We start from the raw sequence: 25627 nt of genomic DNA on the forward strand, positions 1-25627 counted from the left end.
ACGGGTGCGTTCGTTAATATTAACTGTGCGGTCCGGAGTCACTGTGGCACAGACTGACCGCTGGTGAACAGCTGTTAGAACGGGCCGTTCAGGAGTCCAGAGCAGAGCTCCCTGTTGGAGCGGCAGAGCGTGATGTGAACTGAAACGTTTTTCTGTCGCAATATTATCGTTGAGCTAGCTAAGTACTCAGATCTTGTACTTGATTAAAAGCAGAAGTACTCAGATATTGTACTAGAGTAATAGAAGTACTCAGATCTTGTACTTGAGTAAAAGTAGAAGTACTCAGATCTTGTACTTGAGTAAAAGTAGAAGTACTTGAGTGTAGGAACAATCCTGCAATCAAAATGTTCCTCAAATAAAAGTACAAAAGTATTATCATCAAAATATAGTTAAAGTAGCGACAGTAAAAGTAGAAGTACTCAGGTCTTGTACTTGAGTAGAAGTACCAGAGTATAGGAATATTCTGTTACAGTAAAAGTACTGCATTCAAAATGTTCCTCAAGTAAAAGTATTCTCATCAAAATATAGTGAAAGTAGCGACAGTAAAAGTAGTCGTTGTGCAGATTGGTCCATTTCAGAATAATATATATGATGTGTTTTATAATGATTGATCATGAAAGTGTTCTCAAAGCTGGTAAAGGTGCAGCTAGTTTGAATGACTTTGTATACTGCAGGGTAGCTTGTGGATTTACTCCAGGTGGAACTAAAGTCTGATTTAACACTTGGTTAGATTTCACATCATTCATCCACATCTGTGAAGTAACTAAAGGGATTAAATACATGTAGTGGAGTCAAAGTACACCATGTACCTCTGAACTGTAGTGGAGAAGAAGAACAACGTAGCAAAACATTGAAATACTTAAATAAAGTACAAGTATCTCAAAATTGTACCCAAGTATAGTACTTGAGTTTATGAACGTATTTACTTTACACCAGTGGCTATACAGATAGAAAGACTACGCCTTGCACAGAGGCATGACAATACATTTCCAAAATGCTCAACAGTGCTGCCAAAATGATAAACTGACTGCTACACAATTAAAATAAATGCTTTTATATATTTCTATTAGATGTGACTCTTTGGCGTTTCTGTTATTATTACCTGCTGCTTTAGTTCTTCTGACTGCTAACATCCTGTTATTCCTCATTTTAAAGCCGATATTCCGTGGGGTCGAGGGGCTCGGTCCTTGTCACCTTTTTCATACCTGGTGAGGTTGCATCCCTGAAGATGACTAGATCCTGAATATCAGTGCTTTAATCCTACCGATTGCCATCTAGTGGATGAGAAAAAGAATACAAGAAAGACAAGATACCACATTGCAGAGACTTCTATAGTCCGCAATTACTTTTGAATGGTGATGACAGATGATGGACTTTTTTTGGTTGAAGATATTTTTTCTTTAATCTAAATTATATTTGGGATTGATAATCTGTGTTGTGATACTTTTATGAGCATAAACATTTATGTCATCAACATTTGGTTGAAAACAAAATTGGCCACCACAAACGCGAGCAAAAAACGCGAGCAAAAATACATTTCCCATGAAGGCTAAAAAGTGTGTATTATTTCAGTTAACAAACGTTGCCATCTTATTTATATTGAAACATATTTTAAAATAAATTGTACAGTACATTTTGCTCTGGAAATCCACCCCTCTGGTGGGATCAAGATAATCCAGTTTTTCGGGATCAAAATGATCCCAATCCTGTGTTGTCGGTTTGAAGATTTGATCCAGATTAAAGCTTGGATTTGATTTCCTGATCTGATATCAAAGTGATCCTAATCCTGTTTTTTGGTTTTGAACTACCTAAAATCCAAATCTGATCTGATAGGGATTAAAAGTTTTGAACTACTGGGCCCAGGACATCAAATTATTATTTTCTTGAAATTCTGATTTTAATCTAAAAAGTCAGAGAAAAGTCATAATTTCAAGATCAAATTCTAAATTGTGAGGCAAAAAGCAGAATCTTAAGAATAAAAAATGACCGACTGACTTTGTTTCATCATCTGTAGTTTGTAAAAACACACACACAGGGTTTAATACGAGGCTACATTTTATTCAGTGCATCTTATTAGAATAATGCACGACCTCTGTTCTACTAGCAGCACATTCATTATTACTTTAAGGAAACACAAAGAGAAACAGCGCAGATCATCCTTCACATTGATTCATCATTTTTTCAAAACAAGTCGAGGAATGTGGTTCATTAAAGTGACAAAAATAAATTAGTTTAAAAATAAATATTTTCTACTGTTAGACACGTTAGCCCTATTGGATTAAACAGGCTGGAAAATACAGAAGTGCAACTACATCACAAGTAAATGCAGCACCATGACTATTATTGCTGCCAGGCCTTAATATATATACACATATATATTCATATGAGATGGACTGGACGAATGCTGCATTCACATCCCGTGGGAAATAACATCACAGATGTGTCTGAAAAAAAGACAGGTGGAGTGCAGCTTTTGTGAGTTTGGTGCCACAGATTTAAGGACATACTTCTGAAGTGCTTTTCTGAATACAACGAGATGTTTATGTTGAAAGAGTGACAGGTAGCTGTAATTATCTATACTGGCTACAAAAAGATTGCATACTTACGGAAGAGGATTAGGGCAACTTATTTTCTCCTGGTTTGACGTAACTCAGAATTTTACTTTTTTCAAATGTTTTGGTGGCCAACTTTTTATTGTTTTTAATGTTGTCATTTTTTAAATCAGATTTTGCTCAGAATTGTGACATTTTTCTTAGAATTTTGACCTTGTATTTTTTGTTGTTGTCACCAACTTTTTATTTTGTTATTTTTCTCAGAATTTTGACTTATCTCTAAAAAAAGTGAGAAAAAGGTTTCCGATAAAACATTTTTAAAGAATTACTTTTGGTCAGATCTTTTAAAAAAAACACATGGCCCTAATCCTCTCCTGTACATACTAGTGCAATCCAATGTAAGAAATGGGGCTAATTACACGCTGGATTAAATACATTAAGCGGACAGTATTGTTTTGTTAATGGAGGATTTGAATCAGTCTTTTTGAGTCACATGTACAGCACACAGTTTAGTGTTAGGATAGGATATAACGAGATTGCAGATGGTGCTAAAATACAATCACCAAATGTAATAAGAGGCTTAGTTATACTAATAAAGTGGAGTATCGATCATTAGGACTTGAACAGGCGACCTTTGAGTTTCCAAATGCCTACACACTGAGCTCCTAGATTGGGAACTCTTGGGATAAATAAAGATAATTTCAGCAACCACTGACTCTTTAAAATATACAGGCATTGTCTCAAAGAACAACTTAAACTATCATTCAACTTTGAATAGAGTGGACAAAACCTATAGTATACAGTTCAGTTGAAATGGTAAGTAAACATAAGTGGTTATTATAAAAGGTAAATCCACAAGATCTGTGTTTGAGTTGCGTCAAATCTTTGGTACTAAAGTGCTAACGATAGTTTTCCACCTTCAATGAAAAACACTGACGAAGCTACAGGTGACACTTCTGTCTGTTTGGTTTGCTGTAAACAAAGAAATACAACATGCATCCTCATTGGATTAGTAAACAACACAGGAGAATACAGGATTCACTTTCTACCTATTTGTGTAAAATTACAGTTTTGCCAATGGAGTCTGGTGGCTTTGAAGAGAAGAGATATCGGCTACAGTTCTTCATCGAAAAGGGCCAACTGCCAGCAAAGTAAAGGGATGCTAATATTCTAAATACAGCGTCAACATAATGGTGTTTTTATGTGTCTAAAATATGTCCACAACAATACATAGCTTAGCTTCCTTCTGGTACTCCTGTCCGTTTCCACAAACTGCATCTAGTGGCGGTAATACACTGACTATGATAGCTTCTTATATCAATCATACAGACTTGGGTTCTCAGTAGGAAAGATGATTAGCATTCTTCTTAAAATGTTTTCCCCTACAATTATGTAGTATATAGCTGACTTAATGTGTGTTATGCTGCTTATAGAGTGGTGTAGGGATGTCATATTATTTTAGGTTGACCCTGAAGGCAGCATCTCCCTGAACCAATGGGATTTCTCCATGTGATCTTGGATTATTGCGGGAAATAATCTCTGTGGCAAACAAACTTTTATGATTCTTACACGTTTTGTTCGGCAGGATCAGGTCACCTCCGCTAAGCTAAAGGTAGCTAATGTTGGGCTATAAAGCAGCAGGGTCACATGACTTCACGTCAACACCGCTAAACTCAAGGAGGAGTATTAACTGACTTTATATAGTAGAATCAAAATATCTTCAGTTTGTGTTAACCACAGATCTTATTTCAGGCCAAAACACATTTAGAAAACCATTAAAAAGAGAGGACAGGAAGTGGTAAGATGCTGACGCGTTCCAGGGTTTTGGCTCTCAGATGTCGTTGGACGGCGTTCCTTTGCTCTTGCGTCCGGGCAGAGGGAAGGTGGATTTGCTCTGCGGCTGCGTGAGCCGGCTGGTGAGCTGCGTGAACGGTTCGATGAGGGAGTTTCGCTCGGTGACGCTCACCTCCCACAGCTTCACCTTCTCGCCTCGAGCCCACTGCTGCGCCGCCTCCGGCTCCACCTGGCGACGCTCCCGAAGGTCCGTCTTATTCCCGAGAACGATGACCGTCACCTGCGAACAAACGCACCAAATACTATTCATTTGTTTTTTTACAGATTTTAGATGATGCACTAACAGTAGCAAGAGATATGACACAATAAAGCATTTCAGGATTTAAAGGTCCTCTAGTATACTGTTTTTCATCAATATATTATAGGTCTCAGATACAAACATGTCTCTGAAGTGTTTGGCTCCAAACACCAAACAGATCATTGCAGCATTACCCATAACCCCCTCTGTTTCAGCCCTGTTTCCAAAGTGCTGATTCTCTGTCTGTTACTTTAGATGAAAATAAGGAGCCCCTCCCCACGCCCCTCTGAGAGACATTTGGTTACAAAGAACACAATGGTGCTCTAGGACAGTGCTTCTCAAAGTGTGGTCAGTGAGCGCCCCCTAGTGGTCCGTGAGTATATTGGTAACATTTCACATTTGAAATAAATAAATACATTTAAGTTTTCCGCACTCTCGCGGGAATATCTCCGCAATGGAGCGAGCTTAAGTTTCACTTTCGATTGCATGATATAACCCAGATAAACACCTTCATCACACATGTTGCCACTTGTTTGTACCATTTTCAGGCGATTTGTAAAAAACTATGTGTTTTTGGATATTTGTGGAGTTAGGTAGTCCGCGAGTGTTTTTTTATTGGTTAAGTGGTCCTTGGTATGAAAAAGTTTGAGAAACACTGCTCTAGGAGGAGATTCAGGTGATAAAGGGGGGGGGGGGGGGGGGGGGGGGGGGGGGGGGGGGGTTACCTTGGTTGGTGATTGGCTAATGGTTACACAAGCCAAAACATCGTTATGACATCATAAAGTGCCCAAAATCTGATCAGCTCATTTTCAGACAGGTTTTTATAGAAATGGATCAGGACAACAAGTGAGTGAATCTTTTTTCCTGAAACTTTCAGAGTCTCTTTCCACAGAGGGGACACATGTTGATGTAGAAGAGACATGAACAAGTGGATTTTGCATGATAGGTGACCTTTAAAAATTCAAAGGCTTTATTGTCATATGTACAAAACCTACAGCTTAAGCTTTTGACAATACAAATATTATATCCAAGGCTAAATGCAGCAAAAGCCCCACCTCTTTCTTATCTCTGGACTTGTCTATCTCCTTCTTCAGGACATCCACCTTCTTGAAGGACTCCACGCTGTCCACACTGTAGACGAGCACGAATCCGTCCGCCACAGAGTAGTAGTGTTTGGGGAGATCCTGTCCGTCATGCAGACCTTTGGTGTCGTAAAGCCTCAGCTGCTCCTTCACACCGCGGTCCGTCTCCACCGACGCCACGTACACATCCTCCTGCGTCTCACTGGACTCAGAGCCTGCAGGAAACACAACACACACTCAGGAAGGAGAAAGGGATCCAGACAGATGCAGCACTGAGGAGGCTCGGGCATCACACTCTGCATGTGTGTGTGTGTGTGTGTGTGTTTGTAAGCAAGTCTGATTTGATGGTGTATCAGCAGGCACAGATGATGGTGTATTCCATTGGTATCTGTACAGTGAACACATGTGTGTTAGCATATACATGAGAAGGTTTCTCTTATAAACACTTTTGCAATTTACTTTTCATTTTGGTAATGTTACCTGCTCCTCAAATAATTTTGAAGTTCAAAAGTGTGTTTTTTTTTTACAACACACATTGCAAATGAAGTGTTTTATTGTATTGACGAAAATATAGATCAATGTAAGCTTCTTCTTATGCTGCGTTTACACCGGACACGATGCAATGTTTGGAGGCGGCACGATTAATGCAGAGACGGAATTTGACAGGACAGACGCAAATTCGCTCCGACGGTGAGCATGAAGCGGTGGACGCGAATTCCGCGGCGCGATTGAGGCGATTGAAGGGGGCTGCAACAAACGCTCAAGTTTTTCAACTCGAGCGTCATATTCGCGTGATGCGAACTCGCGGTAGTCAATCAGCGGTGAGGATCTGCCTGCCGTCACTGACGTTCAACCAGAAAACATCAGCCGTTAGCCGTTAGCACATCTGTTCAGAAACTGGACAAAAGTTAAACAAGCACAAACTGTCTGTGTCATGGCGAATACAGTCGCTGGTTTATTTATGTCTGTAGGCCGTTGTTATGAGTGTGGAATGAGCATATACAACGTTAGCTTAGCCTGGTCGACCCAATCTCCATTCAGAAAACACGCATTTTAAAAGGGTTTTTCGCCTGCTGTCTGTCTGCAGACTTGTCAAAGCATTAATTCATGGTTTTTACTAACCGGTATCAGTATGTTGTTACTTCGGCATCATTTTGAAACGTGTATTACAATTAAATCACGGTCAAATATGTTCATGTTGTTGTAGTTGTAGCCCCCCTAGCCAGCACGTCTTGTTTGAATGATGCGAGTAAACACAGCTGACAGCCGCGGTGAAACTCGAGCGTTTAGAGCGATGCGATAGGAGCGATTAGAGCGAAGCGATTTTTGAATGATGTAACAGCCTTCCGAACATCAGCCTTCCGAACATCAGAGCAAACTGAGAAACATTAAGACTAGATCACCTTCACAACACAGACTAACCATTGGACCAGTGAACAGTGATGACATGGCCGGTAAGTTCCTTTCTTGGAGTTATTTCACAACACTGCACATTACATAATACAGACGTTGTAGCTATTTAGTTATATGTGTTTTATAGTGGGTAACCTTGGTTCTCTTATTATGATAATGCAACAACTTTCCCATTTATAATCACAATGATTGAGCAATTAGGATTTTGAAATACGTAGATAACCTTAAGACAATCAAGTCAGAGAGCAAACTAAAGTATTTAAAAGGCTTAATATCAAATTGGCAGGCATTGCAACAGGTGTATTGTTAGGAGCTCTTTTTGGCAGAGTAACAATGGTTGGACAAGTTATCTTAATGTTGAAGAAAAAGAGCCAGGACAAATGAAATCTTTAACCAACATTGCAGGAGTAGGAGCAGCAGGAGTAGGAGCAGCAGGAGTAGCCGCAGAAGGGCTATCAGCAGGAGTATCAGCAGTAGGACTAGCATCAGTAGGACTAGCAGCAGCGGCAGCAGTAACACCAGTAGTAGCAGTAGCAGTAGTAGTATCAACAGCAGTAGTCGGAGCGGGATCAGTACGTGCTGCAGCGAGAGCAGGGTACAGATGTGTTGCCGAGTATCCAGACGCACAGAGAGCAACAGAGAAGGCCAGGGATCAAGCACTGTCTGAGTCTGAATGCGAGGCAGAGAGTGAGAACCAGCTTCGGATGTTTGTCACCATGCTGACGGTGAAACTGATGCTCAAGTGCCACGCTCTGGAGAATCGCAACACGGCGGACCGCCCACATAAAGAGGCTGGTGAACCAAACCATGGAGGGACTCGCCATCACTAAAGGCTTCTGCCCCAAAGTCAGGAACATGAAGAAAGTGTGCAAGGATGTGCTGAAAGGACTGCAGAAGACGTTTAGCGGCAAGACAAGTCTGGAGACTCTGATTTTACAACAGGATCCGGCTGTGGAGGCAGCGATCGTCCATTCTTTTCAGGCCCATATCAAACAGCTCTCTGCACAACTGGCAACCAAGGCTTCCTCCAGCTGGAAGAAAGAACTGCTCAAGGTCCTGTTCATTGCAGGTCTGCTTGCTATCTTCATTGTGCTCGCAGTGAAGCAGCACAGCAGCAGCTGCAGGCGGAGGAGGTGCTTAACATCTTCTCCATTTAGGGTTTACCCCGGGTACTCAAATAAAGATTTCTGATTCAGATTCTGAACTGGTGTAATGCTTGACAACACAGCTGCTGGAACGAAATAATTGGGAAGAGTTGAGTATCTATCATTGAAAAAGTTGTTTTTCAACAGTTGAGTAATTTCTGCATTTAAATAACTGTTTTGATGTGTTCCAGTCAGGCTTTCGTCCAAACCACAGCACTGAGACTGCTCTTGTAAAGGTCTTTAATGACATCCACTTAAACACAGACAGTGGCAGAACTTCAGTGTTAGTATTATTAGATCTCAGTGCTGCGTTTGACACTGTTGACCACAACATATTACTAGACCGACTGGAAAACTGGGTGGGACTTTCGGAAACAGTTCTGAATTGGTTTGAATCCTACTTAAAGGACAGAAACAACTTTGTTTCTATAGGTAAATACACATCTGAGTTGACAAATATGACATGTGGGGTTCCTCAAGGCTCCATCTTGGGGCCTCTTCTCTTTAACATCTACATGCTACCACTGGCTCAGATAATGAAGAACAACAAAATAAGTTACCATAGCTATGCAGATGACACACACATTTACATAACAATTTCACCAGGAGACTATGCTCCAATTCAAACACTGAGTAAGTGCATTGAACAAATCAATGACTGGATGTGTCAGAACTTTCTCCAATTAAACAAAGATAAAACTGAGGTAATGGTTTTTGGAGCCAAGGCAGAACGTATTAAAGTTAGCGCTGAGCTTCAGTCTGCAATGTTCAAAACAACAGATAAAGCCAGAAATCTTAAATATTTGCAAAACCTTTGAGTCTACACACATTTTACTACTTTAAACCCATGTGAATCCAGTGACCTGCATGTATAATGGTATGTTATTTTCTCATTATTAACGTTAATGCTTTACTCACCTACAGAGTGGTTTCCGTACAGCAGCTGCTCCAGGATGGCAGTCTTTCCCACTGCTGCCTGTCCACACACCACCACTTTACAGCCTTTTCCCATGTCGAGCCTACACACACACACACACACACACACACACACACACACACACACACACACACACACACACACACACACACACACACACACACACACACACACACACACACACACACACACACACACACACACACACACACACACACACACACACACACACACACACACACACACACACACACACACCACACACACACACACACACACACACACACACACACACACACACACACACACACACACACACACACACACACACACACACACACACACACACACACACACACACACACACACACACACACACACACACACACACCACACACACACACACACACACACACACACACACACACACACACACACACAGCACACACACACACACACACCACACACACACACACACACACACACACACACAGAAAATGGAAACTAGATTGTACTTTAGTACAGTACTTGAGTTAATCTACTTAGTTACTTTACACCACTGGCTATAACTTGGATTTTATCCTTAGCATTTGCTCGCTTTGTTGTTGTTTAGCCTAGCTAACTTTAGCTAACAGGCAACACGGAACAACTCATTGTGCGCCATGTAAACACACTAATAACACTCATAATACATTAATAGTAACAATACACTCTTTGGTAGTTACTGGTACATTTGGTTGAAGTTACTTACTTAAATCAGGAGGTTTACGAGCTGTCAATCGAGTCTTTAATGTCAGACACATCCGTTCTGCTCTGCTAGCATTTATAGTGTCACTGCGCATGCGCGAAGTAGCTTCTTCGTCTGTGTTTTCTTTTTTTAGAGCCGGTGGAAACCAGGCGTTAGCGCCCACTACTGGATACATCAAACTACTATTGATCCCAAATTGGGGAAATTCAGAATCAGAATACCTGTACTCGTCCTACATGAACAGTCGTTACAACAAAGAGCCAAATATAGCTTAATATCACTCAATAAGCATGAATAAGAATTAAATAATAAAGATAAAAACTAGAAATCAGAAGGTTCATGTTCCTGAGCAGAGATACAGTATGTCAATTGCAGAAATACTCAAGTAAAGTCAAGGTACCTACGAGTGAATACTTGGTGTGGCCTGCTATCACACTGAAGTGAAATGAGTCTTTGATCATGGACAGTTTTTTTAAAAGTAGAGGGACGATAGCTCATATATGAGATGTCAAAGATCTCATGTTTTAAAAAACATTTTACTTCTTTACACCTTACTTCTTCCTTCTGTCTGTCTGTACCTGTGTACTCTCATGTTCCGAATAACCCAGCTTCCCCCAAATTTAATTTTGGTGTCTATCTACGCCGGGATCCTGAGTCGTGGCTGATCCTGTTGCTGCGGTCCTGAGTCCTGGATCCTCTATCCTGAGTTCTGGATTTGAGTTCTGGACTTCGAGTCGTGGCTGAACCTCACTGTGGTCCTGCCTGACTCTCATCATACTACTTCCCTGATGTCTCCCACAGGATTGTTGACATCCTCGTGGATTCATCTTCTTATTATAGACACATGCATTTCCAAACATTTGGTCTTTCCAAACATTTGGTCTACCTACGCTGTAAAATGTATTATCTCTTCGATTTACACACGGCATCTATTGCACGTCTGTCTGTCCTGGGAGAGGGATCGCTCCTCTGTTGCTCTCCCTGAGGATTCTCCCATGTTCCCCTAATCATGCATGAATTATGAAAACCTCAGTCAGGATTTTTTTACCAAGTGTTATTATTGCTCTTGGGGCATGAAAAACAAGATTTGAACTTTAGTTTTTTTTTATCTAGTTTTTTCAAAGAAATGTTATATGTCCACTCAGGTGGACACTATGCGTTCAGGGTTTGAACTGAAGAGATGTATATTTTGAAGAAATTATAAATAAAGATGTGCAAACTTAAAATTACATTATAATAACATAAGTATATTGATTTACGGCCCAAAAAGATATTGCAGATGAAGTATTTACAAGAATAACCAGGGTCAGGGGTCAATTTGAGGCCCCACCCACAGTTATTTGATGAGTGCTAGTGGAGCCTGCAGCGGCGAAACCGTGCAGCGCCACCCTAATTGCGCCACATAAGCACATAGGTGCGCCTCAGATGAGGCCCCCCTCCGCAAGGTGTGGCCCCCTCCACAAGGTGAGGCCCCACACAGTCTGCATGATTTGCCTGTAAGGAGGGACGGCCCTGGGAACAACAGAAGCAGTACCAGTATGAATTGTAGTTGAAATATAGCCAGTGATGCATGACGTCCACTGTAATGGACAGGTGGTTAATCATGATTTCGTGCAAACATAAAATCAATACTTTGATAATTTATGAATTATATGATTCCTTAGTTGTTACTTGATGTCACCAACATTGTTATACCTGCAGGGGACGCTTTCCATAAAAGGATTGGCAAGATATAGATGGGTGACTTGGTCCATGTGGCTTTCTGTCGTCCATCTTGGTTTAGAGACATTTATCATGCACTGATTTTCCACTGAGTGGCAGTGTATGGGATGATGCAATAGGGTTCTATGTAGTGGCTGATGGTGCAACTATGCAAAAAAAACAATGCATATACAAGAAAACACCTTTTGAATAGCTGTCCACTGCATGCATGAAAGGGGTTTTAAACTGTGGGGTTTTCTCTGGAAGTGTTTCCTTGTACGATGTGAGGATCTAAGGACAGAGGGTGTCGTATTATCATACTGATATACAAACTGTGAAGTCCACTGAGACAAATGTAACATTTGTGATATTGGGCTATATAAATAAACATTGATTGATTGATTGATTTTTCATTTTGTTTATTTATTTTTTCGAGGAAGAAGAAGCACTCAGACTTTGTACTTAAGAAAAGGTAAGAGAAAGGTCTCCATAACCATGAAGAAACAGCCACCATGTAAATCTTTTACAATATGCTACTTTAAACTAGACATTAATTCACAATAAGACACGAAACATAAATAATACATCCAATAAGAGCCAGGGGGAAAGATAAGCATTAAGGCACAAAAACACTAATACATTATTATAAACGAAATCCAAATAAATCCCACATTTACCAAATGCAACATTGAAGTAATTGAAGGAAATCCATCACCGTCCACCTGGGGTCACTAGTGAGCGATGACGTACAAGTCCTGCGACACAATGCTGTGTGAGATTCCTGAGTCGCACGAAAACACTGCCGAGTGTGGCTGCCGACATTTGGTCGCTCAGAGAAAAAGGAGTGTGTGGAAATGACCGTGTGCAACTTCTTCCTCCAGGGACGGTGTCGATACGGGGACAAATGTTGGAATGAGCACCCGGGAGAAGAAGGTGGAGGAGGAGGTGGAGGAGGAGGAGGTTACAACAACAACAACAACTACAACAACCGCTCTTCTGCTCAGCAACAGCCCAGAGGAGGAGGAGGAGGAGGAGGAGGTGAACACAAGGAGAACAATTAAAGTTGTTTACATTGCCTGTAGCTGCTTCTTGTATTGAAAGCTATCCAGTAAGATACCGGCGAAGTTGACGTAACTACGTAGCAGGCAACATTTACTTTCGTTTCTCCATCATTGACTTCACACTAGGGTTGTTTACTTTTACGTGTGTGCCTTTTGAGTAGGCTGTAACATATTCTTACTTAGCTAGTTAATCGATTCAAGCATAAAGGTACTTTTACTGGACTAATACAAATAGGCAGAGGTGGAAGAAGTACTCAGATCTTGTACTTGAGTAAAAGTAGAAGGCAAGGCAAGGCACGTTTATTTATATAGCACTTTTCAACACAAGGCAATACAAAGTGCTTTACAAAAAATGAAAGACATTAAGAAAATGTCATTTAAAATCAGTCATTAAAAAGAAAAGCTAATAAAATAAACATTAAAAGAAAAAATACATGGATAAAAGTTACAGTGCAGTTTAAGTTATGAATAGTTCAATTAAAAGCAGCGACAAAAAGAAAAGTCTTCAGGCTGGATTTAAAAGTAGTCAGAGTTGCAGCGGACCTGCAGGTTTCTGGGAGTTTGTTCCAGATATTTGGAGCATAATAACTGAACGCTGCTTCTCCATGTTTAGTTCTGACTCTGGGGACAGAAAGCTGACCAGTCCCTGAAGACCTGAGAGATCTGGATGGTTCATAATTTAGCAGGAGGTCAGAAATGTATTTTGGGCCTAAACCATTCAGTGCTTTATAAACCAGCAGCAGTATTTTGAAATCTATTCTTTGACACACAGGAAGCCAGTGTAAAGACTTCAGAACAGGAGTGATGTGATCCACTTTCTTAGTGTTAGTGAGGACTCGAGCAGCGGCGTTCTGAATCAGCTGCAGCTTCCTAATAGATTTTTTAGTGAGACCTGTGAAGACACCATTGCAGTAGTCGAGTCTACTGAAGATAAAAGCATGGACAAGTTTTTCCAAATCCTGCTGTGACATTAGTCTTTTAATCCTAGATATATTCTTTAGGTGATAGTAGGCTGATTTAGTTACTGTTTTAATGTGACTGTTGAAACTCAGGTCAGAGTCCATGACTACACCTAGATTTCTGGCTTTATCTGTTGTTTTGAACATTGCAGACTGAAGCTCAGCGCTAACTTTTATACGTTCTGACTTGGCTCCAAAAACCATTACCTCAGTTTTATCTTTGTTTAATTGGAGAAAGTTCTGACACATCCAGTCATTGATTTGTTCAATGCACTTACTCAGTGTTTGAATTGGAGCATAGTCTCCTGGTGAAATGGTGTGTCATCCGCATAGCTATGGTAACTTATTTTGTTGTTTTTCATTATCTGAGCCAGTGGTAGCATGTAGATGTTAGAGAGAAGAGGCCCCAGGATGGAGCCTTGAGGTACCCCACATGTCATATTTGTCAACTCAGATGTGTATTTACCTATAGAAACAAAGATGTTTCTGTCCTTTAAGTAGGATTCAAACCAATTTAGAACTGTTTCCGAAAGTCCCACCCAGTTCTCCAGTCGGTCTAGTAATATGCTGTGGTCAACAGTGTCAAACGCAGCACTGAGATCTAATAATACTAACACTGAAGTTCTGCCACTGTCTGTGTTTAAGTGGATGTCATTGAAGACCTTTACAAGAGCAGTCTCAGTGCTGTGGTTTGGACGAAAGCCTGACTGGAACACATCGAAACAGTTATTTAAATGCCAGAAATTACTCAACTGTTGAAAAACAACTTTTTCAATGATTTTACCTAGAAATGGCAGGTTTGATATGGGCCTGTAATTGTTCATTACTGAAGCATCTAGATTATTCTTTTTTAAGAAGTACTCAGATCTTGTACTTGAGTACAAGTAGAAGTACTCAGATCTTGTACTTTAGTAAAAGTAGAAGTACTCAGGTCTTGTACTTGTGTAAAAGTAAAAGTACTCTTGTACTTGAGTAAAAGTAGAAGTACCAGAGTGTAGAAATACTCTGTTACAGTAAATGCATTCAAAATGTAACTTAAGTAAAAGTAGAAAAGTATTCTCATCAAAATATAGTGAAAGTAGCGACAGTAAAAGTAGTCATTGTGCAGATTGGTCCATTTCAGAATAATATATATGATATGTTTTATAATGATTGATCATGAAAGTGTTCTCAAAGCTGGTGAAGGTGCAGCTAGTTTGAATGACTTTGTATACTGCAGGGTAGCTGGTGGATTTACTCCAGGTGGAATTAAAGTCTGATTTAAGACTTGATAATATTTCACATCATTAATAGAAATCTGTAAAGTAACTAAAGGTATATTAAATACATGTAGTGGAGTAACAGTACATGATTTACCTCTGAATTGTGGTGGGGTAGAAGTTCAAAGTAGCAACAAATTGTACATAAGTACAGTACTTTAGTAGTAGTACTTATTCACTTTACACCACTGTTAATAAGATTAAAAACTCATTAGGAACGCCAATCCTTATGGTGCAATTGAACAACGCTGCAAACAAACACCTCGTCTGGCAACATTTCAATAAAGTTTAATCAACGTCTCTGTGAAACCGTTTAAAATGAGTTATAGGTTGGGTATTCGACAGACAGTCAGCCTTCGACAAATTACCATTTGACTGACTGAAAAAACCTCTGCCTGTGCTAACTTGCCCCTATTTGCAAAAGTTCTGCTAAAAATATATAGTAATGTGTGTTATCTGGCACACTTTCATTTGTTTGTTCAATAGATCAATGTCATGTGACTCAAAATTCCTGCAGTCATACTAAAGATGGCATACGTGCAGAATTGGCCGTAGAGGTGAAACCGATTTTATTTGAATGATTCAACAACTGTGTGCATGTTGGTTTCAGGGTTTGGAAACAGAGTTTGGGTGAATCCCTCCCAGCAAAAAGCAGCCTACATCCAGCCGTCATCTTTCTCCTCTCATGGAACTGAGGAGTGGGGTCGAGGAGGAGCTGGAAGCGGAGGAGCTGACTGGGGAAAGGAAGCAGCAGCAGGAGGTAGAGGAGGAAATGACTGGGGTAGAGGAGGTGGTGGAGGAGGAAATGACTGGGGCAAAGGAGGAGGTGGTGGAGGAAATGACTGGGGCAAAGGAGGAGGGGGTGGAGGAAATGACTGGGGCAAAGGAGGAGGTGGAGGAGGAGGCAATGATTGGGGCCGAGGAGGAGGTGGCGGGAGGAGTGATAACGTGAAGAGCTCCGAGTATAGCTTCTCTGCTCAAAACCGATTTTCAGCGCTTGATACTCCCAGCACCTTTGACAGGGGAGGAAGAGGAGGAGAAAAGCAGGTGCCAGCTGGAGAGGATGATGATGACAAAAAACTGTACGGTCCTTGTTTCTTATTACGTTTTGCATGAGCAATGTTAAAATGTGAGCATCAGGAATGATTAACTTCATGTCTGTCTCAGGGAGATCGTCCAGTCGGACATGGATAGTTGGGAGAGTTCGGGCCAGTGGGGCTTCTCATGTTATTCCTACTCCAAGGCGCCTTTATCTGGTCAGTATAAATCCACATCTAATCACCAATCCTTTTTCTTTGTAGACACTAGACCTGATAATGTTTGACATGTCTTGTCTACAGGTTTCACTGATCTTTCTCCAGAAGAGCTCCGACTGGAATATTACTCCACAAGAGAGTCCGGAGATCTTCAGGGATACGTAAGTGCTTTGTCTTTTGTCTTATAGTCTTTCCTTATATTTGTCTTTAGGCTCTTAAGTATTCTTTGCAGTAAAGATAATGGGTGTTCTTTTAATGTAAATGTTTTTTATCTGGGGTTTAGGTTAACGGTATCACTCAGTTGCTCAACCAGTGGAGAAGCAGAGTCCAGGAACTGAAGGTTATGAATCCAGCCACCCGCGCTGCTTTGGTGAGACACACACACACACACACACACACACACACACACACACACACACACACACACACACACACACACACACACACACACACACACACACACTGTAACAATGAGTATTATATTCAATTTGTATGGTTATGAAATACGTTTTAAAATAACTTCCATTCCTTGCAGCTTGCAGAGATAAACAACCCAGCACCTCAGGCATCTTCAGGTGGCTTTGGTTTAGCAACATTGACTGGATTTGGATCGTCTACATCCAGCGTGGAAACCAAAGGTTAGTTATAAGTATTGTTTTTTTGTAAAGGCAGAGGGTCAGCAGTACTACAATACTTGTGGGAATCTGTCATTCCTTTATATGATCAAAGGAAGCCAGCGCCAATAAATATCCTGGCAAATAACTCCTCAGAAAAACCAAATCCTGTATTTGAAAGGTTTTGTGTTCTCAAACACAATCATTTTAATGTCGTACAGCCTTACTGTAGATTCAAGATTCAAGGCTTTTATCGTCATGTGTGCTTAGCTACAGTGTAGTTATGTCGATGAAAATCTTAGGTCCCAGGCTCCTCCAAAAGGGCAACACAATAAAACAGATAAAATGGTGCAAGTAAATACAATAGAATAGAAGTAGTGTAGAGTCATATCTACCTGACAGTGGTTCCCCTCATCTCGTGTGAAAGCAGTCCATTGCTTCTTTGTTCATTCTAAATCTTTCTGACCATGTAGGCTTCGGGGCTCCAGCAGCGGCCGACTCCTTCAGCTTTGCTGCTCCGGGTGGAGGGTTTGGATCTTCGGCTGCACCACCCTCCTCCACAGGGTTTGGCAGTGCCTTAGCAGCTCCTACACAACCTCCCTCTGGATTTGGAGCCACTTCTCCATCTACTTTCTCCTTTGCTGCTCCGACCACCGATAAGCCAGCAGCAACTACAGGATTTGGCTCTGCCTCGGAGTCCACTTTCTCCTCGACATCAAACACTGGAGCAGGATTTGGGAGCGGTTTTGGTGCTCCGGCACCTGCGATGGCAAGTGGAGGGTTTGGGACGGCCGCTGCTCCCCCAGCAGCAGGTGCCGGGCCTGCGGGTGGAGCTTCAGACAGTCTGTTTTCACATGTGAGCATTATGACTGCAGAGGAACTGAATCAGTTTAAGGCTAAGAGGTTTACTCTCGGCCAGATTCCTTTAAAGCCTCCCCCTACTGACATGCTGGTGGTGTGATGGAAGGGACTTTTGAAATAAAAAGATAATTTATAGGAACATAAGATTTGTGCTTCTAATTAAACCGAAGTCATATTAGTAATGCTTACGATATGGCTAATGTTTATACAAAGCTTGATGTTCAGCTGTATAGTACACAGTACATTTTTAGATGGCCTTTTGTCATATAAAGTGATGTTTGCAATTGATTGAATGTTTTTTCTAAGGATTTTTCTGAACTGGTTTTCTAAGTTTGACCTTTCCCCATTTGGTGAAATACTGGCAGTGAACCATCAGTTGATGATTAAAGTAACCTATATTACAACAAAACAACCAAAAACATTCCTTGAACCTATGTTGAGCACTTTTATCCGCACAACAATCCTAGAAAAGGGTATTTCACTGAATGATTGGTTATAGAATATCCTCATTGATATACTGCAATCTTTCATCATAGAAGTTGTAATTACACAACTCAACCAGGAGAGGGTGACAGAATACAAGCTTTAAAATGCATTAGCCTTTCCCATCTTTAGTTAAGTATCAACAAACACTAGGCAAGTGTAAAATAGCTGGTTACTTGGAGCCAACTTTAAGAGAAGAGGCAGTTTGTTGCCTTAGAAAAACCTCTGTTTAAGTTGCGATTTGAATTGTAAATAATGTTGTCCAAAAACAATCCATCAACACCAACTTACTTACATCCACTAAAAGAGAGGCAAGTGTGGTAGTGCACAGATGACAGTGAGTGAGTGAGTGAGTCATTCAATACGTATTCATTAGGTGCTGAACATCCGATGGGACCACAAGTAGAGGCGACAAAGAGACATCAATAAGCTCTTCTGCTGCCATAAGGCCGTACGACTCCGCTGACTGCAGCATGTTTTCCGCTGACAGGGAGTTTGTTATATTGGCGAGAGGTGAAGCTGAGCTGGAAGTGCCGACTGTGTGTGTCAGTTCGTGTGTATGAAATCATCCTAAGTCAATATCTCATGGTTGGGTTCAAAGCATTTAGCATTATAGGTATAGGCATTGTTTCTCCCTGCTTCTCTTTCTGTTAGCAGTAACCTCCCAACCCCCCGCCAGAAAGCAGATAACACATAAATAATTCAACAGATTAATGAACGATTGAAAAGGCACTGTTCAGTGAAACTTGCCATCTAATGACTCTTAAATACATCTAACGGAGAAATATGGGCATCTGTGATCAGTTACTGCTGCGGCATCACATTAGCATCCTGCCTGTGTTTATGTAAGGTATGCATGAGCTGCACAGAGCGGATCAAAGCAACATTACGTACACACACATAATATGTTATCCCCTTGGAGAACATTCCGACCTGTATATGGTTATGGTGTAACTAAAGAAATGATTAATTCTACTCATTTGACATTATGTGATTAATAGCAATGAATATAATCTATGAATGCAGTAATTTTTTGCCTACTTCCCTCCTGGGGATTGTTCATTATTCCCAAGAGGAAGCCTGGATTTTGAGAGACATCTAAATTGTTATGAACACACACATACACACCTGTCATGACCTGTACACACTGCCCTCCTTCTCCTCCTTTAATCCCCAACCTGCCCCACCCTCCTGTCAAATGATAGTTTACACAAACCCGGTCACATGACCACGGTTGTGTGCTGTAATTCAATTGACCGTGACCTGACTCCAGCTACAGGCATATAGTACACTGCATATGGTGCTCCAATATAGTTAACACAATTTTCCATTGGGGCAACAGGGATGTTTGTCTTGTTAATTCCCTGTTTAAACCATACACTGCAGCCGTGTATGTATGTCGACACTATATGGATCAATCTTTTCAATTATTACTTCTGCAGCTGTGAATATTTCTTCTCCTTTAGGTTTGCTAGATCTTTTATGACATGCATCACCTAAATGCAGTGTTTATCAGCTTTATTACACAGCTATTGTTGTCACTATATCAGCTTATGAAAGCAACAGATGCTTCTACCACCTTTTGAATCCACTCTCTTTACAGAATACCAATGAGCTGATTTGGATTCAGTGATGTGTGATGGGGCTGATTCCAGTCAACCCTCCTTACTGTTGCAGCAGAGAACATGAATTGATTGTGTTGTGTCACAGTGGTTCGCCTATGGGAAACGGCATTGACCCAAGGCCTTTGATTTATGCCTATTTAAGAGGCTTGCCGGCAAATACCTCACGTGCAAGGTTCCCTACCAAGGTTTCTGTGCTGCAGATTGTAATGGGTTTATATTATGATTAGGGCACCAAGTTCTTCTACACACTGTTAGTAATAACATACTGTAGTGAGTAAATACTGTCAGTGCAGAAGTATATGTGCTATATACAGTGCTGGAATTGGGCCGGTACTCACCGGTACGCAGTACCGGCACTTCTGGTTCTGACCCATGGAGTACCGGCACTTCTTGCTCAGTACCGGCATGCTGGCGGTACTCCGGTACTCATGCACCGTGCCAGTACTCAACACTCTCCCGCCGTTCTTATTATACATCCATATATATATATATACAGCCGCCCGGTACTCAGTAGATGCGTCATGAGGTGCCGAACGGACATTCTCATCGCTATAACCGCTGGAGTTTCACAGCGGCTGTCAGCTGTTTACTCCTGTCATTCAAACAGAACGTGCTGGAGAGGGGGCGGGGCTTATCTTCTCCATGTAAATACTGTGGTGGAAACGACTATGTCAAAATTAACCTATTTGACCGTGATTTAATAGTAATACACGTTTCAAAATAATAATAATAATAATGCCGAAGTAACAACATACTGAAAACTGTTAGTAAAACCATGTTTTAATGCTTTACAATTTACATACCTAGATGCACGTGTGTTGTGTTTATGCAGTGCAACTCCCACCCAGTGGGTGGCTATGTAGAGTGATAGAACAGAGCAGGCACGCCCCCGAGAGAAGGAAAGCAAGTCACGTCACAAATTAGCATTTCTAAAATGTTAGCATGGATTAATAAAAGTGCAAAAAGACAGCGGTTGTCGCCGGAAGAAACTTCAAATACAGAGAATGCTGTGCCTGTGTTGGAAATTGTGTCTGATGGGGAGCTTTCTTTGGTTGATCCTCCTGCTCCAAGTTCTAGTGCATTAGCATTAGCACTAGCTCCGCCGCCTCCTCCAGAGCCTCTAACGTTAGCTGCTGCTGGCGCAACTGCCACCACCAACACCGGGCAAAGCGATGCACCTGACTGCTGGACAACGGACCAGGTGCAATATTTTTGCAAGACCAATGCATGGATCCTTCTTAAAGATAAGAAGCTAGGATGTCGGATATGCAGAGATGTCAAATCTTTGGGAATACACACTGGACAAGGACTGAAACTGTCAACTGAATGGGGTGAGTGTGCAGTGTCTCATTTCGGTGTTGACAAGGGCAAACAACAAGCTAGCCTGAGAAAAAAAAATTAAAGAACATAAAGAATCACAAGCCCATGTAAAAGCTGCTGACATCCTTACATCTGCTTCACGTGAAACTATTCAACATCAAGTGCAGTCTATGCATAAATCTGAATTAGACACCACTATCAGAGTTTTTCGAATGGCATATACAATTGGCAAACATAGCCGGCCATTCACAGACATGCCAATTGATTTGAATGTACAGAAACTGAATGGGCTGAACGTGGGCAGGGTTTTGCACTCCAATAAAACCTGTGGCGAAATCATCGACCACATAGCTCATGAGCTGAAGAAAAAAATGGCAAAAGACATTACAGAAAACCAAAGAAAACTCTGTGTTTTGGTCGATGAATCTACCACTATTAGTGGTAAAACGGTGCTTGTTGTGTGTCTACGCTCAGCATTAGCTGATGCTGAGCCCGAAACGTTTTTTTGGGAGCTGATCGAGTTGGATGGAACAACGGCTGATGACATCACAAAGGCGTTAATGGAGTGTCTTGGAAGAGATTTTAACGAGGACTTTTTAGGTCAGTGTTTCGTTTCTTTTGCATGTGATGGGGCTTCAGTCATGCTAGGGAAGAGAACAGGCGTTGCTACCCAGTTGTGTAGTAAATTCCCAAGCCTGTTTGTGTGGCACTGCTCCAATCATCGTCTAGAGCTGGCAGTTGGGGATGTGGTCAAGGAGGTCTCAGGGCTCAATCATTTCCAGATCTTTTTTGACAAACTCTATTCCTTGTTCCATGCCTCCCCCAAAAATCAGAGGCAGTTAGCGCAGTGTGCGCAAGCAGTCGGACAGCGTCTCCTGGTGATAGGGCGTGTTTTGTCCATCCGCTGGGTGGCTTCAAGTGAAAGGAGCGTCAGAGCAGTCTGGGAAAACTACCGAGTGCTTCATGATCACTTCACAAATGCTGCAAACGACACGAGCAGGGATTCCAGAGACAGAGCAAAGTACAAGGGCCTGGATGATGTGCTCACATCTGCAACGTTTGTCAGCAATCTGGGACTGATGTACGATGCGCTCACAGAGCTCAGCGACCTCTCTCGGCAACTCCAAAAAAGAGAGATGACACTGCCTACAGCAGATAGGCTCTTAACTCGAGAAATACGAGTTTTTGAATCCATGGTCACCATGCCTGGCCCACACATGACTACAGTTCATACAGCTCTAGCTGAGAAGTCCTTCAAGGGTGTTGCCCTGCGTGAGAATGGCAGGCTTGTACAGATTCATGCAGGTCAGTTTTTCCGCAGTATGGTAGAGAATCTGAGACACAGAATGACTTCCACAACCTCCTCTCATGTCAGCACAAGAGAAATCCCATTACATGGCCGGGAGGCCCGGGACAATCAGCTAATCCAGGACATGAAAGTTATCCATCCAGGAAGTTGGCCTGAAGAGGAGTTAGACGTACAGTATGGGGACGTAGAGGTGCTACGTTTGTGCGAAGTGCTGAAAGTGGACAGAAGAGAGACTGTTCAGGGCTTTCGCAAATACAAGGAAACCAGGGCATCCCGTACACCTGCTGCCATGGAGCCTCTACTGAAAGCAGTCCGAACCATCGCTGTCTCCACTAGTGAGTGTGAGCGGGCATTCAGCTGCATGAACGATATCCTTACTGCAAAAAGGAATGCTCTCTCTGTCAGCCGACTGTCCAGCCTGGTTTTCATTAAATGTAATGGACCATCACTAGGACAGTTCAATCCGGAACAGTATGTGAGGTCCTGGCTGGCAAAGGGAAGGAGAAGTGCTGATGAAAGAGCCTGTCCAGCTCCAGCCCCTGATACTGATGTCCCCAAGGCCTTCTGGAGCCTTTTCTAACAATGTGAAGTATATTGCAAAGCAGCTCACCCAGTGAGAAGACTTTTGGCATAATGTGCCGATTTGTACAGATCCTGGAGATAGAAGGACTTCAGACCAACCAGGGAGTTATCTGATCAGCTTGGTGTTCAATGTAACTCTTTACCATGGCTCAGACTTTGTTACTTGCAGTTACAGTTTCTCATTTTAGATTGTGCAAATTTTGCATTTGTTTTTACATGTTCTTTGTTCATGCTCTTTATCATTTTTCTGAGTTGGAAAGTTAGATTGCATCATAGTTTACTTTATACATATTTGTATTCTTCAGTGGTGAAGTATATTGCAAAGCAGCTCAGCCATGTGAGAAGACTTTTGGCACTTTTTCGTTTTTCGTTTTCTGAGTTGGAAAGTTAGATTGCATTCAAAATGTACAGAAATACTTAATTTTGTTAAAGCTTTTTATAAAAAATGCTTCTGACCAGAGCTTTGTTTCCTTGTCATTAATGTTGAACACCACCAGAGGGGCTCTCACCTGAAAGGTCTCTGCTTCATGTGTCTTCAGCAGAAGATCTAGACTTTGATTGCTATATTTTCAGTTAATATTGACCTTACTGAGCTTTAGCCATATCCGCTGCCTATCATAAAAAATGTTAAGTACAGTGAACCTTTCTAAAATATACAGTAGTAAAGAGACAAACCCACCAGCATTATAGTAGCCAAATTCTTGTTTGTGGGCTGTATATATAAAATTGACTTGAAAAAGTTGCTGATTTTAGAGTACTGGCACCTTTTTCATTCCAATTCAAGCACTGGCTATATATATATGTGCCATCGGCGAAAACACGTGGGTTTGCTGTCCTGGCTCCAGGATGGTGGAATGAGCTCCCCATTGACATCAGGACGGCAGATAGCTTGCACATCTTCCGGCGCAAACTGAAAACTCATCTCTTTCGACTCCACTTCGAGCGATAGAACTATTAACGAAGCACTTTTATACTAATAAAGGACTGGCTTACCTAAAGCCAGTGGAGTAGCACTTGAAATGTTTTTGCTCTATGAAGCCTGATGTACTTATATGATTCTGTTTTCTTCAAGTTGTATTTTGTTGGTCGAACGCACTTATTGTAAATCGCTTTGGATAAAAGCGTCAGCTAAATGCAATGTAATGTAATGTAATGTAATATTGAGACCAGAGTCACAATCAATTAAACTGTAGTGGCACTAAAAGGCTAAGCAAGAAAACTATGCTGCACTCCTTCCATGCGAGCTTCCTTTGTTCTGTATTAAATTGCAAAATACTTTTATTACCACATTTTCACTTCTGCAGCGAGTTACAAATAGCACTACTGTGAACAACTATTAATCCTAATTGAATCCGTGAAATCGATGGTATCAGATTCTCAATCTCTCAAACAACTATGTATACAGAAATAGTCCTTCAGGTATTGGATGAAAGAAAAAGCATGTTAAATTAATTGGTAAACCTGAATATTTTTTGCAGGGGAAACAAGTTGTGAACACAAAATTGACAGAACAAGGAATTGTCATTAATTTGATGTCATGTTACTGGCAACATGGCAAATGTAAGTAACTCTATTTTAGCTATATGTTGCCAACTGTATCTGTCTGCTTTTTGGTGCACAGCAGGTGGAAAATAGCTTGAGCAATGATAGTGACCGGAAACAGTAACGTTTTGTAAGTGTATATTACAGCTGCATATTAAGTTAATTTAGCTTTACCTGTAATAAATGTATACATTTTTTTAACCCGTGGACAACGGCTGGTTAGCTGTTTATCTCTGCTTTCAGTATGTATGCTTAAACAAGCTAGCCCTCTGCTAACTAGCTGTAGCTTCACATTAACCGTTAGCGAAAGTTAGCTGAACTAGCTAGCTCTGGGCAAAAGGCGAATACAATATTTCCCTAAAAGTCAACAATGATTTTTAAACATAGTTTTTGACTTACACAGCTGTGTCTTTAGGGCGAATTTCTGCATATGCCTATTTACAGTGGTGGAAGAAGTATTCAGATGCTTTACTTGAGTAAAAGTACCAATAGGCTACATCATTGTAAAAGTCCTCCTTGCAAAAGCACAAAAGTATTATCAGCAAGATGTAGGCTACTTAAAGTATACAAAGTTAAAGTAATTATTTTGCAGAAAATTATATTGATGTGACATTTCTAGATAATATCGCTCATCAAGTATCATTTTACTGAAACAAGGTTCTGAAAAAAAGTTAATGTTTTAGAGATGCATTTTGTTAAAAGTAGCTTAAGCTGTTAATTAAATGTAGTGGAATATTTCCCTTTTAAATATAGTGGAGTATAAAGTAGCATTACATGGAAATACAAGTAAAGTACAAGTCCCTAAGTAAATGTAGTTACTTTCAACCTCTGCATATTTACAGTTAGATGTGTGTTTAACCAAGCTTCCACACATGATGATGAACCGTTTGGTGTGTTGCGTAACTGCAGCTATGATTACGCAGGCATTCATTGCAATCCACCTGCTGGTTTTATCCATGTTACATGAACCCTCTTCTCTTTTTCTATACAGAAACAGGTTGTATTCACGTTTCCACAAGCCACATGTGGTCGCTGTTTGCCATTACCAGAGCCAATTTCCCCTCTCTTCTCCTCCCTCTACACAGC

General features: G+C 41.2%; 2 protein-coding genes across 2 annotated transcripts; one reads left to right on the forward strand and one right to left on the reverse strand.

The window, feature by feature from the left end:
- Positions 1-2037: 2037 nt before the first annotated feature.
- On the reverse strand, positions 2038-10062 carry nkiras1 (NFKB inhibitor interacting Ras-like 1). The gene is made up of 4 exons (XM_034236647.1): positions 9973-10062; positions 9203-9303; positions 5700-5941; positions 2038-4626 (listed from the first exon to the last, which is right to left on the reverse strand). Exons 2-4 carry the CDS (start codon positions 9294-9296, stop codon positions 4384-4386), a joined length of 579 nt encoding a protein of 192 aa, XP_034092538.1. The 5' UTR covers positions 9297-9303; positions 9973-10062; the 3' UTR covers positions 2038-4383.
- A 2383-nt stretch (positions 10063-12445) lies between these two features.
- On the forward strand, positions 12446-18099 carry nup42 (nucleoporin 42). The gene is made up of 7 exons (XM_034236658.1): positions 12446-12708; positions 15560-16031; positions 16117-16205; positions 16290-16366; positions 16489-16575; positions 16741-16843; positions 17293-18099. Exons 1-7 carry the CDS (start codon positions 12525-12527, stop codon positions 17778-17780), a joined length of 1500 nt encoding a protein of 499 aa, XP_034092549.1. The 5' UTR covers positions 12446-12524; the 3' UTR covers positions 17781-18099.
- Positions 18100-25627: the final 7528 nt, after the last annotated feature.

The sequence above is a fragment of the Gymnodraco acuticeps genome, unplaced genomic scaffold, assembly GCF_902827175.1.
Source record: "Gymnodraco acuticeps unplaced genomic scaffold, fGymAcu1.1, whole genome shotgun sequence".
In the NCBI taxonomy this organism is placed as follows: Eukaryota; Metazoa; Chordata; class Actinopteri; order Perciformes; family Bathydraconidae; genus Gymnodraco; species Gymnodraco acuticeps.